Below are 18,558 nucleotides of genomic sequence, written 5' to 3' on the forward strand. Positions count from 1 at the left end.
TTTAATACGGTTTAATAGTGAATTGAGTTTTAGGTTTAAATTAAATTAAGTATTAACTTTAAAAAAATGTTCGAAAGTGTGAGTTTGTGACGTACTTAGGGAAGGGGGTCCAAGATTTTGTAATAGTTTGTGACATGCCGGGGTAAAAATGGTAAAAAAGCGTGACATGCTTTATCAACGATCCCTTGGTGTGAAATTCACACACATGTTTAAAGCTTTAGATTTCAGAAATGTGTTACACTTTATAAAGAAGTAAAAGCAACCTTTGAAACTAAAAAACCTTTATTATGAAATGTAACATAAAGTATGACTGTACAGGAGGTTTGATTTCAAAGAGAAAATACTACTATGGTTATATGTCAGTAACTACAAGACAAGTTTTCACAGAAATGTTTAATAAGCTATGACTCTAGAGGAGGTTTGAATTCAAAAGAGAAAACACTATTATAGATCAGACCTACGACCTTCTTTATCAGTTCCATCCATTCGCTGTTTCTCTTTCCTTGTCCAATCAAAAGACGTGTTACACCCACCATCAAAAGATGGGGCATTGATCACAATGGGTAATTGACAGATCGGGGATGTGTGTACAAGGTGATAAGAAAACAATGCCTAGGGGCTTATCTCCACTGGCGAGTAAATTAGCGCTAATCCCCTTGTGTATCAGGGGCAATAAAACACATCTGCACATTTGTATTGCAGGAAAAGTGTACTGCCCTATTATGTGAGAAAATTTGCAGTAGGCCCATCATTCAAAAATCATAACTCGACAGCCAGCTGGGGGGGGGGGCGGGCCCCTGGGCCCAGTGCCTGGGTACGGGCCTGCAATTAATTATAGAAAAAGAATAGTCGAGTTTTCTATGGCGTGTCAAACGTTGCAAAATTAAAATGATATATTTGTTGGATAATTTTCGTATATATATTGGATAATTTTCATATATATGTTGGATAATTTTCATATATATGTTGGATAATTATTTTCATATATATGTTGGATAATTTTCATATATATGTCTTATAATTTGCATCACGGGAAATGAACAGGCGTTGCTGAAAAGCGGAGATGGCTAAATCCCGATTAAAGTGCTTTAAGTGTAACGAAAAGGCCTCATCAACATAAATGCTGAAATTTCAATAATGATGTATGAGTTCTTTATTTAAATTATAATTACATTTCATTTGTATCTATTGGAAAATATTCAAAATAAAACATATGAGACCCTTTCCGTTTATAGAAAACCCTGTCCTTGGAAAGGGGCACTTCTCGCTATTCAATCATACCGATTTGACGGAATCACAATTAATTCAAACATTATGATAAATGACTTGAAGAAGAAAATTAAATGGACTTGCTCTTTGATAAGGCTAGTGGAACAATGCCACGATTCGCCGCTCTATGTGCAGCAATGTACGTAATGTGAAATATCTATTCTACCATTATTAACGAATTCACTTGTTATATTCAATGTTATTTCGTATAAACTAAATTTCGGACAATATAAAGAACAGTAATTTCGGCCTCGGGACGTGAATAGTTTAAATGTATACACCGATTATTAACTATTGACAATAACCAATTAACGTATATCCTCGAGTGCCCAATTTCGACGCATACAAGCAGTTTGTTGAAGTTTTGTTGCTTCATATAGGGATTTATGTAATTAATTTTGTTATTTCATTACACATGTACCTTTTATTCACACATTTTAAATTCAATTGATTGTGTTATCAACAAAAATTCGTTAAAAAACGAAATGACCCAAGTCTATGTAACGGCGGCCATATCTATTGAGAGTGCCCTAAAACGACGCATCTGATTGGTTACATGATTTCAATGTAAATATCACTCCTGTGGAGACTGAATGAATAAAATATTAACTCATGGTTGTTGTACTTAAATTTGTAATTGCTGTAAAAGTAATACGAAACTGAAATTAATCAAATCAATTAAGATTTTTAATTGTGTGATGCCATGCTGTCTGGCAGTGGTTTTAATAGGGGCCTGTGTCAGCAACCCTGTCATAAGCTGTGTTTATGGAAGATATGTGAATATAACCTGTACTTCTTTTGTGGAACCTGCACTTATAATTAATTTAATGAAAATTAGTTATTAACATAATATGCAATTACCAACATAAACACTTGCTACATATAGTTAAAATTGTATTACAGCATAACCAAAAACTTATCCGGACTTCAAATCAAAGTTTACGCGTACACCTTTTTCATAGTGAAAATAAATCTATTTATACGATGTTTTGTCAAATGGCAGTCACGTGACTTATGAATGAAATAGTGAACTCTTGCAGACGAAACCGATGCATTATCCCACGGTCTCATTAACAAAGACAATTGGGTGTAAAGTGTTCAAAAGTTTTGCATTAAGTAAAATACATAAAAATCCATCAATTGCAAACTGATCAACCATATCTTACCTTTTAACCCGCTATTTTCCACATAACAAACAATAACTATAGTAAATTGTGCATAGAGTACCATGTGCTATTGTATGACGTCAACGGATGTCGCTTATGTATCAAACAGGGGCAAAACAAACAATGCGTCGAATTAGGGCAGCGTCGATTCGGGTCACTCAACGATATCTTTTATTTATTGGATTAATAGTCGGAATTCATTAATTATAAAAACAATAAAGATGCTAAAGAATTTGTATCACCCAAAGGGGTGTACCCATATCCCTAATATCTAAGAACCATGCTTAAGCCCTGTGATGTTAGCATAGCCATGAAAAAAAACATCTAGACTCAAATTTGAGTTTTATTTGAATAATTATTGCAATTTTAACGGCACAGGGTTGTATTCGGGTCCTGGGTTGAAAATGCTCTGAACAAGTAATAAAGATTACTAAGCACAAAAGTCATATTGAGTTTTAAGGTATTAATAAGCTTGACGTAATCAAAGCAATTTAACAGGCTTTTAACTAAATCCATTTAATAACTAGTAATTTGGTTTCTTTTCAGCTGCAGAGATGATGTCTCGAAAGTGGCCAACTACTTTGAAGTCACCGTACCTCAGCACCTCCCAGATGACTAAGACCTATTTTCGCATGACAAGGGGTACTTTTGAAAGAGTTCTGGAGATAATTTCAACTGATGATCAGCTTCGTAGAAGGATTGCAACTGGGGGTCGTGAACAAGTTCCATTGGATAAGGACTTACTAACGACGCTTTGGTATTTGGGTAATTTAGATACAGTAAGGTCTAATGCAGACCGTTTTAACGTATCAAAGTCAACTTTCTTAGACCATAACCGAAGAATGCTGACAGTTTAATGTGACAGTCTTCTTAAGACAGTAATATGTTGGCAATCAAACAATGACAAGCAGACTGTGATTGATGAATTTCAAAATAAGAGAGGCTTCCCTGGAGTCTTGAGGGGCCATAGATGGGACGCACATAAAAATGTCGGCACCAAGGAAAAGGTCTCCAGACTATTTCAATAGAAAAGGACACTATTCAACAATCTTGCAAGCTGTTTGTCAAGAAGACAGGCGTTTCACAGATGTGTATTGAGGGTGGCCTGGAAAGGTGCATGATGCACGCGTTTTCTGTAACTCGCCTTTATATGCTGCACTTCCCGGGTTTACTGGAATGAATCACATAATAGGAGATGAAGCCTACCCGATTTCTAGATACTTGACGACACTATTTCGCGATAATGGTCACCTTTCAAGGGAACAGGTGAACTTCTACAAAGCCTTTCTGGAACCCGTGTCCTCATAGAAAACAGCTTTGGCATGTTAAAGAGTAGATTTTGCAGACTTATGTTAATTGATATGGTGGATATAGAGTTCATTGTCAAAACAGTCATTGCAAGTTGCATGCTGCATAATTTATGCATTTTAAATGAAGATGAAATTGACATTCTTTTTGAAAATGATGATAATAACTTTTCATTATTTGTACCTCAAAATAATGTCGAAGGCGTTATGAAAAGAACAATTATAACCAGGCAGTTAACGATAAAATCAATTAATAAGCTTTCGGTTTCTGTTCTACCTGTTGAGACAATTTAGTTTGGTTAACTTTTTATATTAAAAATAATGAAACATACTAATAAAAATTGTCATTGACCATTATTTTTGAAAAATGTTTGGTTTTCACTAATACTGCTCAGTAGTTATTGTCCCCTACCGGTTTCACCTGAGGGGACTTAGGGTTTGCGCTCTGTGTGTCCGTCAGTCTGTCACACTTTTCTGGATCCTGCGATAACTTTAAAAGTTCTTCATATTTTTCATGAAACTTGAAACATGGACAGATGGCAATATGGAGATTATGCATGTCATTTCATTTTGTTACTATGTCAAGAATTCTGGTTGCTATGGCAACAAATAGACTATAAATACTGCTGAAAATGGTGGATCCTACACACTTTTCTGGATCCTGCGATAACTTTAAAAGTTCTTCATATATTTTCATGAAACTTGAAACATGGATAGATGGCAAAATGGACATTATGCACGTCATTTTAGTTTCTTGATACATAAAAAATTCTGGTCGCTATGGCAACAAATAATAAAAAAATATATATATATTTCTGACAATGGTGGAGCCAGTAGGGGACATATATTGCTTGGCAATAGTCTTGTTTACATTATTTTGTAATCAGACGGTTAGTTTTGAGTCCTGATCATGCATTTATCTTCATATTTTTTTATTAAAAGTAATACAAATTTAAAGTGTCCATATGTCTGCGAAATGATAAGGTATTTGTGTATCCAACAGAATTGTTTTCACATGTATGCAATTCTATGTTCTTGAAAATATGTCTATTTCTTTTAAATAAATTGACTAAAAAACTATTGCTGTTCCACTTTTATAGCAAATTACATAACAAACAATAACATCTTTAAACAACAAGAGCACCACATAACGGGTACCACGCTCGTCTGCGGGTGCAGTTTTGAATAAATGAAAGCTTGTCAGTGTGTTTTTTTTAGAGGTCACAGTGACCTTGACCTTTGACCTAGTGACCCCAAAATGGGTGTGGCGTGTAGAACTCATCAAGGTGCATCTACATATGAAGTTTCAAAGTTGAAGGTGGAGGCACTTTGATTTTAGAGCCAATTTAAAGGTTTTAGCACGACACTAGACGGCGGACGACGAGCTGGCTATGACAATACCTCGGGGGATTTCTCCGAAAACAGCCGAGATAAAAATCAACAACAATAATAATAATATCATCCATGATTTGGAATTTGACACTTATTTCATTAAAACTTTGAGTCAATGCAACATGCTAAAGTGTTGGAAGCTTCTTACTGCAGTGTATAGTGTGTTTTTTTTTAAGTTGCATGCATACAATTTATAATTGGAATGCAAATGTTTAACCTCGTATTTTGTTAAAATATATTCAGAACTGCACACAAAGAATAATTGCCTAAACATGCATGTATCTAGAAACAAGAGCTGTCAGAGGACAGTGCGCTCGACTATTCGAGTGCTTGACAGTATAACGTAAGCCATCATGGGGTAATTGTTCAAATTATTCAATAAGGTCAAGGTAATAGTTCAGGTATATTTTCCACAATCTATTGAACATTTTAGACATAAAACAAACTAATAAGATTTTATTTCAAGTTTGATAGCAATAGCTTTGGTGGGAAGTTTTGAGGTCCTTCAAAAATAAAAAGGAAAAAAAATATTTAATTTTTTTTTTTTTGGGGGGGGGGGGTAGGGGGGTTTGAGAGGGGGTATAATGTGGGGTGTGGTCATTTATTAGATGATCTTTCAAAAGGAAAAAAAAATTGGGGGGGGGGGGGGGGGGCAGGGATTCTTGGTTGGGGCGTGGGGTATTGTTTGGGTGGAATCAATTGTGGTATTCAGGTAAGTGTTGTTTTGTCAAAGTATAAATAAAATCTGATCATAAATAAAGAAGTTATGGCTATGTATGTAAAATTTACGCTTGACCTTGAGAGTCAAGGTCATTCAAAGGTCAAGGTAAAAATGAATTTGGCAGGTACAGTACCCTCATCATAGTAAGAAAATCTTTGAAGTTTGAAAGCAATAGCTTTGATACTTTAGAAGTCAAGTGGATCTAAACATAAAATTTAACAAAATATTCAGTTACTAAGACAAAAAAGGGCCATAATTCTTACAAAATGCTTGATAGAGTTGTCTGCTCTTGTTTATAGATTGGGGTCATGTTGGTAAAGAAGTTTGCAAAATATGAAAGCAATATGTCAAGGGTCATTGACAATATTTGAGGTGGTACGCAAACTTTAACATAGATTTATCAATAATATGCATATTCTAAATGGAAAAGGGGCCACAATTCTTACAAAGTGCTTGATACAGTTGTCTGCTTTTGTTTATAGATTGGGGTCATGTTGGTTAAGAAGTTTGCAAAATATTAAAGCAATATGTCAAGGGACATTGAAAATATTTGAGGTGGTTCGCAAACTTTAACATAGATTTATCAATAATATGCATATTCTAAGTGGAAAAAGAGCCATAATCATTAAAAAATGCTTGATAGAGTTGTCTGCTCTTGTATAAAGGTTGGGGTCATGTTGGTAGAGAAGTATGCAAAATATGAAAACAATATGACAAGGGACATTGAAAATATTGGGGGTAGTACGCAAACTTTAACATTTGCACGCTTACGGGAACGCTAACGCCGACACCGGGGTGAGTAGGATAGCTCCACTATATATATTTCATATATAATAGTCGAGCTAAAAACCATTGAAACATCATATGATAATATCATATGGTTGACTTTTGTTTAAGGTATTTATGTTCAAAATGTCTATGATGATGACATAACATATCAATATTCATATCAATATTAAGGTATTGTGTTTGTTTTTATTGGTTTACTTTCATTGAAATCCATAGATCCCTTCTAATCATCACAAAGTAATCATTCCATACTTGAGCTGATGATCGAATGTTAGATTTATGTTTTGCTTTAAGTGTCAAATTCCATCACAATCTGTTTTAGTATCACATTATGGCTCTTTGATCCCGTCGCTCTGTTGCTGTCTTTAGCTCGATGATAAGCTGCCACGATGGTCTTCCATCTCCCTTCAACCTGCTTGCTATGAAAAACCTTTACTGTTAAGAGATTTGCACAGTTCTTCCCACAAAGTTTTTTTTTAACAGGGGGTTGTTGAACTTATCTACATTTGCTTTGTACAGTTCAAGCAGGAGCAGGGTTTGTGATCTTGTCCATGTAGTACTGGAAGTATCTTTCTGGTCTTTGGTTCTCAGGCAGAGACTTTAACAAACATTAAAACAAATATTTAATATAGACTTTAGATAAAACACTGGTCTGTACAGGAAACAACTAGAGCTTTGTCACAGACGTGACGTATACCCCACATGCTTCATTGGCACAGAATATTTTGCATGCTGTCCTCACAAAAAAAGAAGCTAATTTATGGCGATTGTTAAGAATAATTATGCCATTATCATTTATGGCCATTTTGATCTTTGAACTCTTGAATTCTTTCGCATGACACGCCGTCCAATGACTGATCAAAATTAATGTACAGAGTCATTCTAAAATCTCACAATGAATGATATAGGTATGGACGGACAAGCTCATTTATGGCCATTTTTTACTTTTGAACTCCAAAACCTTGGAGATATCAACGTAATTCTTTCACATGACACACCATCCAATGATTGTGAACAAATGAACCAAGTAATTTTAAAATCTCACAATGAATGACATAGTTATGGCCCGGACAAGATCATTTATGGCCATTTTTGACCTTTGAACTTAAAGTTTGACCTTAAACTTGGAGATATCGATGTAATTCTTTTGCGCGACACACCGTCCAATGATGGTGAACAAATGTGCCAAATGATTTTAAAATCTCACAATAAACGACAAAGTCATGGCCAGGACAAGCTCATTTATTGCCATTTTTGACCTTTGAACTCAAAGTGTGACCTTGACCTTGGAGATATCGACGTTATTCTTTCGCGCGACACAATGTCCAATGATGGTGAACAAATGTGCCAAATGATTTTAAAATCTCACAATAAACGACATAGTTATGGCCCAGACAAGCTCATTTATGGCCATCTTTGACCTTTAAACTCAAAGTGTGACCTTGACCTTGGAGATATCGACATAATTATTTTGAGCGACAAACCGTCCCATGATGGTGAACAAATGTACCTAGGTATTTTAAAATCTAACGATAAATGACATAATTATGGTCCGGACAAGCATTTTTACCTTAAAACTCCAATGTGACCTTGACCTTGGAGATATCGACGTACTTCTTTCGCATGACACACCGTCCCTTGATGGTGAACAAATGAACCAAGTCAATGTAAAATCTAACGATAAATGACATAGTTATGGTCCGGAAAAACTTTCGGTTTAAAACGCACTAAGTGACTCCGTGACCAGTTTTTGACCAGGCATGACCCATATTCAAACTTGACCTACACATCATGCAGATACAACTTGTGACCAAGTTTGGTGAAGATCAGATGAAATTTTGGGACAGACCGACAGACCGACAAAGTGACTCCTATATAGGGCAGTGCGCATGGACACAATGGCAGACCACAGAAAGACACCTGACATGGGTAGACATTTGGCACTACGAACCACTACGACTCAAATTCCTACTGAGATCCGTATATGATCTGCTGCCATCTCCAGTCAATCTACACAGATGGGGGTTAGTGGAAGACCCAAAGTGTCAGCTGTGCGACAAACCAGGAACCATGCAGCACACCCTCTCATCTTGCCAGACAGCGCTAACACAAGGCCGCTACAGATGGAGGCACGACACAGTCCTCAAGGAGCTAGCAGACATACTAGAGCGGGAGAGAAGGAAGACAAGACCTACCAACAAGAAGGCAGTACCAACAATCAAATTCGTCAAGGAAGGACAAACTGCCAAGAAGGCAAGAACCGCAGCAACATCTATCCTTGATGAATCAGAGCGTTGGGAGATGAAGGTCGACCTAGGAAAACAGCTGGTATTCCCAGACATAGTCCATACCACACAGAGACCAGACATAGTTATATGGTCTCCCAAGGACAAGAAACTGGTGATGATAGAACTCACTGTACCCTGGGAGACTAGGTGTGATGAGGCCTACGAGCGGAAAATGGGAAAGTACACTGAGCTACAAGAACAGTGTAAAAGTCGCGGTTGGAGTGCCTGGCTGTTCCCCGTTGAAATAGGGTGCAGAGGATTTCCAGCCCAATCAGTATGGAGAATGCTCAGCAACATTGGGATCAAGGGAGGTGACAGGAAGAGGGATGTAGGCAGACTTGGACAAGCTGCAGAAAAAGCATCCAACTGGCTGTGGATGATGCGAGAGGAGAAGAGCTGGACGCTAAACCACTGACCCGTAGTGTTTGGCCAACACTACGGATCCACTGCCCGGAGAGTGTCCTGGGATTAAAGGATAGAAACACTTGATGATAGGCAGTTCCCAGCTGATGAGTCAGTGGTTTGTGCAGTAGTATCTGTATTCTACACATCATATATCTGGGCAACCAGTGACTTCCAGGAAAGACTGGATGACGACTGAGAATAGAACAGTGACACTGGAGAGACAGATGACACCAGGAACAGACTGGACCCGGGGCATGACGGGGTAGCATCCCAGATTGCAGTCTTCGTGAGAAGACACCCACTATCAAGCTACAGACTCCGATACAGAAGAATACCCCCAGAGTCTCCCGAGAGGGGGGGAGGATGAGAGACTCGATCAGACGGATTCAACGACAACGACACGGCTAGTCCAATCGACATTGACCGGAACAAAGGCAGAGGTGAAGTGTAGATGTGGAAAGGTGTGCAAGAACCTTAGAGGCTTGCGTATTCATCAAGGGAGAACGGCATGCGGGAGCACGGCAAGGCAGCGGCAACGCTCAGATTTTACATCTGGTGACACGTTGGAGGATCCTAGTCAGGACTCAACCCACAGCACTGGGGACCTCTACGCAGCTGAGAAGCCACGCACCAATTCAGCAGATCCTGATATTGTCTCGCAAGTCAGCGACATCTTCGAAGAAGATGACCCTCTTCTAGAGCTTTTAGGTACTCCAGAAGACATGAGGCCAAACACAGACACACAGCACAACACCCGAAATACAGCTTCCAATACTAATGCCACAGCTCAGAAGGTTAGAATTACATGGCCCAAGACAAGTGACAGGAACCTGTGGAAACAGTTTGATGAAGACCTCAACACCATCCTGGAAACAACACTCCAAGGGCCAGTAGAGAAGAAACTGAAGTCTCTGACCAACCTTGTCCACTCTATCGGCAAAGAACGATTTGGTGAGGTGAAACGGAAACCCACCAGAACCCCTGCACAGCCAAATAGAAGACAACGACAGATCACAGAGATTAGGAAAGAGCTGAAGTCACTGAGGAAATCCTACCAAAAAGCAAATATAGAGGAAAGACCCGGACTTCAGCAGCTTAGAGATGAACTCAGACAGAAACTGACCGATCTTCGTAAGGCAGAACAACTCCGAGACAAGCGGAAGAAGCGAGCCAAGAGGCGAGCTGAGTTCATAGCCAATCCATACAAGTTTTCCAAAGGACTCCTAGACAAAGAAAAATCTGGTGAGCTTGAAAACAGTATGGAAGAGATACAACAGCATCTAAAGGACACACACTCCGATCCAGCAAGAGATAATCCATTAGGAAGCTGTCCAAGAATTGAACCAGTCCCAGAACCCACAATTCCACTAAACATAAAAGAACCCACAATGAAGGAAGTATCTGATGTAGTGAAGAAAGCAAGAAGCGGCTCCGCACCAGGACCAAACGGTATACCCTATAAAGTATACAAGATGTGCCCGATGCTACTACGAAGACTATGGACCCTACTTAAGGTGGTATGGAGGAAAGGAAAAGTCCCAGATTGTTGGCAACAGGCAGAGGGAATATTTACTCCAAAGGAAAAGGGCTCCAAACATGTGACCGAATTCCGAACCATTTCACTGTTGAATGTGGAGGGGAAAATATTCTTCGCTGTCCTGGCAAGACGAATGACCACGTTCCTGACAACCAATCAGTACATTGACACATCAGTACAGAAAGGGGGGGTTCCGGGCTTCTCTGGCTGCATTGAACACTCCAGTGCCATCAGTCAGATCATCCGTGAAGCAAAGGTGAACGCCAATGACCTCACAGTCGTCTGGTTAGACCTCGCCAACGCCTATGGCTCCATACCACACAAGCTTATTGAAGAAGCAATGAAGCACTATCATATCCCAGAGCATATACAGGGTATCATAAATGGCTACTTTGATGGCATACAGCTTCGATTCTCAATCGGTGACCAGACAACGCCATGGCAGAGGTTAGAGAAGGGGATAGTAACTGGCTGCACCATCTCAGTGGTACTATTCGTGATGGGCATGAACTTGATCATCAATGCCGCGAAGAGGGAAACCAGAGGACCAAAAACAGCGTCAGGTATACACCTCCCATCCAGCAGGGGGTTCATGGATGACCTGACCATCACTACCACCACACATGTACAGGCCCGCTGGGTATTAACAGCCCTACAGGACACGGTCACATGGGCACGAATGAAGTTCAAACCCAAGAAGTCAAGGAGCCTGATTATCAAGAAGGGAAAGGTCACCAAAAGATTCACTCTACAGGTGCAAGGGGAAGACATTCCATCCATTATTGACAGTCCAGTCAAGTGCCTCGGCAAGTGGTACGACGCCAGCCTGAAGGACACTAATAACATCACTAGAGTCAAAAACCAGCTCCAAGATGGCCTGAAGCTTATAGACCAGACAGGACTCCCGGGCAAGTTTAAGGCATGGCTCTACCAACATGGGTTACTACCTAGGCTTATGTGGCCCCTTATGCTGTACGAGATAGCTACAACCACTGTAGAAGGATTCGAGAGAGTGATCAACCGGCATCTCCGGAGATGGCTTGGTGTCCCTCCTAGTTTCACCAGCATTGGACTGTATGGCAGAACCAACCAACTTCAACTCCCAATGACCTCACTAGTTGAAGAGTTCAAGGTTGCCAAAGGAAGACTGGTGGTAACCCTCAAAGAGTCATCAGATGACATGATATGGAAGGCAGGCATCGAGACACGCACAGGGCGAAAGTGGTCAGCAAGCCAGGCAGTCGCCCAGGCAGAAAGCAGGCTACGACACAAAGACATCGTAGGCACCACAGCTATAGGAAGACAATGCCTGGGCAGTTCAAAACCACAACGCTGGAGCACTGCCGGTAAGAAAGAAAGAAGCCAAATGGTCCAGTATGAGATCAGGCTTTCAGAAGAGGAAGACAGGCGCGCCAGAGCAGTCGGGATGGGAGGGCAGTGCGCATGGACACAATTGCAGACCACAGAAAGACACCTGACATGGGTAGACATTTGGCACTACGAACCACTACGACTCAAATTCCTACTGAGATCCGTATATGATCTGCTGCCATCTCCAGTCAATCTACACAGATGGGGGTTAGTGGAAGACCCAAAGTGTCAGCTGTGCGACAAACCAGGAACCATGCAGCACACCCTCTCATCTTGCCAGACAGCGCTAACACAAGGCCGCTACAGATGGAGGCACGACACAGTCCTCAAGGAGCTAGCAGACATACTAGAGCGGGAGAGAAGGAAGACAAGACCTACCAACAAGAAGGCAGTACCAACAATCAAATTCGTCAAGGAAGGACAAACTGCCAAGAAGGCAAGAACCGCAGCAACATCTATCCTTGATGAATCAGAGCGTTGGGAGATGAAGGTCGACCTAGGAAAACAGCTGGTATTCCCAGACATAGTCCATACCACACAGAGACCAGACATAGTTATATGGTCTCCCAAGGACAAGAAACTGGTGATGATAGAACTCACTGTACCCTGGGAGACTAGGTGTGATGAGGCCTACGAGCGGAAAATGGGAAAGTACACTGAGCTACAAGAACAGTGTAAAAGTCGCGGTTGGAGTGCCTGGCTGTTCCCCGTTTAAATAGGGTGCAGAGGATTTCCAGCCCAATCAGTATGGAGAATGCTCAGCAACATTGGGATCAAGGGTGGTGACAGGAAGAGGGCTGTAGGCAGACTTGGACAAGCTGCAGAAAAAGCATCCAACTGGCTGTGGATGATGCGAGAGGAGAAGAGCTGGACGCTAAACCACTGACCCGTAGTGTTTGGCCAACACTACGGATCCACTGCCCGGAGAGTGTCCTGGGATTAAAGGATAGAAACACTTGATGATAGGCAGTTCCCAGCTGATGAGTCAGTGGTTTGTGCAGTAGTATCTGTATTCTACACATCATATATCTGGGCAACCAGTGACTTCCAGGAAAGACTGGATGACGACTGAGAATAGAACAGTGACACTGGAGAGACAGATGACACCAGGAACAGACTGGACCCGGGGCATGACGGGGTAGCATCCCAGATTGCAGTCTTCGTGAGAAGACACCCACTATCAAGCTACAGACTCCGATACAGAAGAATACCCCCAGAGTCTCCCGAGAGGGGGGGGGAGGATGAGAGACTCGATCAGACGGATTCAACGACAACGACACGGCTAGTCCAATCGACATTGACCGGAACAAAGGCAGAGGTGAAGTGTAGATGTGGAAAGGTGTGCAAGAACCTTAGAGGCTTGCGTATTCATCAAGGGAGAACGGCATGCGGGAGCACGGCAAGGCAGCGGCAACGCTCAGATTTTACATCTGGTGAGACGTTGGAGGATCCTAGTCAGGACTCAACCCACAGCACTGGGGACCTCTACGCAGCTGAGAAGCCACGCACCAATTCAGCAGATCCTGATATTGTCTCGCAAGTCAGCGACATCTTCGAAGAAGATGACCCTCTTCTAGAGCTTTTAGGTACTCCAGAAGACCTGAGGCCAAACACAGACACACAGCACAACACCCGAAATACAGCTTCCAATACTAATGCCACAGCTCAGAAGGTTAGAATTACATGGCCCAAGACAAGTGACAGGAACCTGTGGAAACAGTTTGATGAAGACCTCAACACCATCCTGGAAACAACACTCCAAGGGCCAGTAGAGAAGAAACTGAAGTCTCTGACCAACCTTGTCCACTCTATCGGCAAAGAACGATTTGGTGAGGTGAAACGGAAACCCACCAGAACCCCTGCACAGCCAAATAGAAGACAACGACAGATCACAGAGATTAGGAAAGAGCTGAAGTCACTGAGGAAATCCTACCAAAAAGCAAATATAGAGGAAAGACCCGGACTTCAGCAGCTTAGAGATGAACTCAGACAGAAACTGACCGATCTTCGTAAGGCAGAACAACTCCGAGACAAGCGGAAGAAGCGAGCCAAGAGGCGAGCTGAGTTCATAGCCAATCCATACAAGTTTTCCAAAGGACTCCTAGACAAAGAAAAATCTGGGAAGCTTGAAAGCAGTATGGAAGAGATACAACAGCATCTAAAGGACACACACTCCGATCCAGCAAGAGATAATCCATTAGGAAGCTGTCCAAGAATTGAACCAGTCCCAGAACCCACAATTCCACTAAACATAAAAGAACCCACAATGAAGGAAGTATCTGATGTAGTGAAGAAAGCAAGAAGCGGCTCCGCACCAGGACCAAACGGTATACCCTATAAAGTATACAAGATGTGCCCGATGCTACTACGAAGACTATGGACCCTACTTAAGGTGGTATGGAGGAAAGGAAAAGTCCCAGATTGTTGGCAACAGGCAGAGGGAATATTTACTCCAAAGGAAAAGGGCTCCAAACATGTGACCGAATTCCGAACCATTTCACTGTTGAATGTGGAGGGGAAAATATTGTTCGCTGTCCTGGCAAGACGAATGACCACGTTCCTGACAACCAATCAGTACATTGACACATCAGTACAGAAAGGGGGGGGGTTCCGGGCTTCTCTGGCTGCATTGAACACTCCAGTGCCATCAGTCAGATCATCCGTGAAGCAAAGGTGAACGCCAATGACCTCACAGTCGTCTGGTTAGACCTCGCCAACGCCTATGGCTCCAGCAATGAAGCACTATCATATCCCAGAGCATATACAGGGTATCATAAATGGCTACTTTGATGGCATACAGCTTCGATTCTCAAACGGTGACCAGACAAAGCCATGGCAGAGGTTAGAGAAGGGGATAGTAACTGGCTGCACCATCTCAGTGGTACTATTCGTGATGGGCATGAACTTGATCATCAATGCCGCGAAGAGGGAAACCAGAGGACCAAAATAGCGTCAGGTATACACCTCCCATCCAGCAGGGGGTTCATGGATGACCTGACCATCACTACCACCACACATGTACAGGCCCGCTGGGTACTAACAGCCCTACAGGACACGGTCACATGGGCACGAATGAAGTTCAAACCCAAGAAGTCAAGGAGCCTGATTATCAAGAAGGGAAAGGTCACCAAAAGATTCACTCTACAGGTGCAAGGGGAAGACATTCCATCCATTATTGACAGTCCAGTCAAGTGCCTCGGCAAGTGGTACGACGCCAGCCTGAAGGACACTAATAACATCACTAGAGTCAAAAACCAGCTCCAAGATGGCCTGAAGCTTATAGACCAGACAGGACTCCCGGGCAAGTTTAAGGCATGGCTCTACCAACATGGGTTACTACCTAGGCTTATGTGGCCCCTTATGCTGTACGAGATAGCTACAACCATTGTAGAAGGATTCGAGAGAGTGATCAACCGGCATCTCCGGAGATGGCTTGGTGTCCCTCCTAGTTTCACCAGCATTGGACTGTATGGCAGAACCAACCAACTTCAACTCCCAATGACCTCACTAGTTGAAGAGTTCAAGGTTGCCAAAGGAAGACTGGTGGTAACCCTCAAAGAGTCATCAGATGACATGATATGGAAGGCAGGCATCGAGACACGCACAGGGCGAAAGTGGTCAGCAAGCCAGGCAGTCGCCCAGGCAGAAAGCAGGCTACGACACAAAGACATCGTAGGCACCACAGCTATAGGAAGACAAGGCCTGGGCAGTTCAAAACCACAACGCTTGAGCACTGCCGGTAAGAAAGAAAGAAGCCAAATGGTCCAGTATGAGATCAGGCTTTCAGAAGAGGAAGACAGGCGCGCCAGAGCAGTCGGGATGGGAGGGCAGTGCGCATGGACACAATGGCAGACCACAGAAAGACACCTGACATGGGTAGACATTTGGCACTACGAACCACTACGACTCAAATTCCTACTGAGATCCGTATATGATCTGCTGCCATCTCCAGTCAATCTACACAGATGGGGGTTAGTGGAAGACCCAAAGTGTCAGCTGTGCGACAAACCAGGAACCATGCAGCACACCCTCTCATCTTGCCAGACAGCGCTAACACAAGGCCGCTACAGATGGAGGCACGACACAGTCCTCAAGGAGCTAGCAGACATACTAGAGCGGGAGAGAAGGAAGACAAGACCTACCAACAAGAAGGCAGTATCAACAATCAAATTCGTCAAGGAAGGACAAACTGCCAAGAAGGCAAGAACCGCAGCAACATCTATCCTTGATGAATCAGAGCGTTGGGAGATGAAGGTCGACCTAGGAAAACAGCTGGTATTCCCAGACATAGTCCATACCACACAGAGACCAGACATAGTTATATGGTCTCCCAAGGACAAGAAACTGGTGATGATAGAACTCACTGTACCCTGGGAGACTAGGTGTGATGAGGCCTACGAGCGGAAAATGGGAAAGTACACTGAGCTACAAGAACAGTGTAAAAGTCGCGGTTGGAGTGCCTGGCTGTTCCCCGTTGAAATAGGGTGCAGAGGATTTCCAGCCCAATCAGTATGGAGAATGCTCAGCAACATTGGGATCAAGGGAGGTGACAGGAAGAGGACTGTAGGCAGACTTGGACAAGCTGCAGAAAAAGCATCCAACTGGCTGTGGATGATGCGAGAGGAGAAGAGCTGGACGCTAAACCACTGACCCGTAGTGTTTGGCCAACACTACGGATCCACTGCCCGGAGAGTGTCCTGGGATTAAAGGATAGAAACACTTGATGATAGGCAGTTCCCAGCTGATGAGTCAGTGGTTTGTGCAGTAGTATCTGTATTCTACACATAGCCCCCATTACCAATGATAATGGGGGTATAATTACAGCATCTAAAAACAATGACAATTAACACACATCTATAAATAATGGCAAGACATAAACACTTATACATTGTGAATTATAGAGAACTGTTAAATATCATAACCCTTTCCTACATACACACTTCAAATTTTGATCACTTTTGAGCAGGCCTTGACCATTCCTTTAAGAATCATTGTGAAAGGGTGTGGTAACATTCACAGCATGATAGGCAGACTTCTATGTTGCGTTTTAGAAAGCTGCACTTTTGGAGGTTGGTCATAAGATTTTGCATGAGTTTATTATGTTATAACAATAAGATTTAATTTATAATACAATACAGATTAAATGTGTGATACAATGATCATTCCTAAAAAGGTATTTGTTTTATAAATACAAAGTAGGAAATTAACTAAATGAATTTTATCATCACCATCATAAATCCTCATTTTTGTCAACATCAACAGTAGCATCAATCATCATCCGCTCATGGTCACCCATATTCATCATTATAATGATCCTTGTCAGCAATACATGTACCCTTAATTCAACCACCAAATTATGCATCATCATAACTACATGTATCATCAACATCATCAATTATCACCATCATCATTACCCCCCTGTTTGTCATCCTCATTTATCATCATCATCATTAAAATTGTCACAATCTTAAGCATAATTATCATTGCCATGATAATTACCACAATCACCATCATCATTGTCACCATCTTCACCATACTTACCATCATTATCATCTTCCTCACAACTATCATAAACATCATAAACTAGAACTTTGTCACAGACGTAACGAATACCCCCACATGCCGCATTGACACAGAATATTTTGCATGTTGTCTTCACATAAAACAGCGGACATCATGCTCAATGTTAAAAACGAACTCAGTGACCCCATAACCTAGTTTTTGACCCGGCATGGCCTATGTTCGAACTTTACCTACACATCATCTAGATCAAACTTCTGACCAAGTGTGGTGAAGCTCGGATGAAAACTACTTGAATTAGAGAGCGGACACCATGCTGAATGTTTAAAACGCACTAAGTGACCACATGACCTAGTTTTTGACCTGGCATGACCCATATTCAAACATGACCTAGACATCATTTTGAAACAACATCTGACCAAGTTTGGTGAAGATCGGATGTAAACAACTTGAATTAGAGAGCGGACATTTAATACGGACCGACAGACAGACCGACCGACAGACAGATAAGCTCACTCCTATATACCCCCCCCCCCCCTAAACTTCGTTTGTGGGCGTATAATTATCCACTCATGGTCACCATCATCATCATCAGCATTATTCGTATCAGCATTACAATCCTTGTCATAATCACAATCATCATCACCAACAGCCTTACCTCCCCCACCACCACCGCCACCACCATCACTAGGAATACCAGCACTTGTCTTCCCTGCAATACAAAATAAAAAAGCAAATCCGTTGAATTGATATCCCCCGCCATTATGCTTCTGGGCACAAAACTGTTAAATTT

The 18,558-nt window shown here is 41.9% G+C and overlaps 3 protein-coding genes and 1 pseudogene across 3 annotated transcripts; all 4 read left to right on the forward strand.

Annotated features, from left to right (window-relative positions):
• The first annotated feature begins 2,992 nt into the window (after positions 1-2,992).
• Positions 2,993-3,743, forward strand: LOC127842210 (uncharacterized; annotated as a pseudogene).
• A 5,677-nt stretch (positions 3,744-9,420) lies between these two features.
• On the forward strand, positions 9,421-12,960 carry LOC127842284 (uncharacterized). The gene is made up of 2 exons (XM_052371751.1): positions 9,421-9,445; positions 9,647-12,960. Exons 1-2 carry the CDS (start codon positions 9,421-9,423, stop codon positions 12,958-12,960), a joined length of 3,339 nt encoding a protein of 1,112 aa, XP_052227711.1.
• Positions 12,961-12,999: 39 nt separating this feature from the next.
• Positions 13,000-14,922, forward strand: LOC127842350 (uncharacterized). Its single transcript, XM_052371851.1, has 2 exons — positions 13,000-13,044; positions 13,324-14,922. The coding sequence occupies exons 1-2, from the start codon at positions 13,000-13,002 to the stop codon at positions 14,920-14,922; spliced, it is 1,644 nt and encodes a 547-aa protein (XP_052227811.1).
• Positions 14,923-15,077: 155 nt separating this feature from the next.
• On the forward strand, positions 15,078-16,895 carry LOC127842417 (uncharacterized). The gene has a single exon (XM_052371942.1). It carries the CDS (start codon positions 15,078-15,080, stop codon positions 16,893-16,895), a length of 1,818 nt encoding a protein of 605 aa, XP_052227902.1.
• The last annotated feature ends 1,663 nt before the right edge of the window (positions 16,896-18,558 follow it).

The sequence above is a fragment of the Dreissena polymorpha genome, chromosome 1 (genome assembly GCF_020536995.1).
Source record: "Dreissena polymorpha isolate Duluth1 chromosome 1, UMN_Dpol_1.0, whole genome shotgun sequence".
Classification (NCBI taxonomy): domain Eukaryota; kingdom Metazoa; phylum Mollusca; class Bivalvia; order Myida; family Dreissenidae; genus Dreissena; species Dreissena polymorpha.

Bases quoted from the DNA above. Each gene is read 5' to 3' on its own strand.
- LOC127842284 (XM_052371751.1), top strand. From the start codon at position 9,421: ATGATAGGCAGTTCCCAGCTGATGA. The intron at 9,446-9,646 runs GTCAGTGGTTTG...CCCACTATCAAG, and splicing joins AGGCAGTTCCCAGCTGATGA to CTACAGACTCCGATACAGAA.
- LOC127842350 (XM_052371851.1), top strand. From the start codon at position 13,000: ATGCTCAGCAACATTGGGATCAAGGGTGGTGACAGGAAGAGGGCT. The intron at 13,045-13,323 runs GTAGGCAGACTT...GACTGAGAATAG, and splicing joins GTGGTGACAGGAAGAGGGCT to AACAGTGACACTGGAGAGAC.
- LOC127842417 (XM_052371942.1), top strand. From the start codon at position 15,078: ATGGCAGAGGTTAGAGAAGGGGATAGTAACTGGCTGCACCATCTCAGT.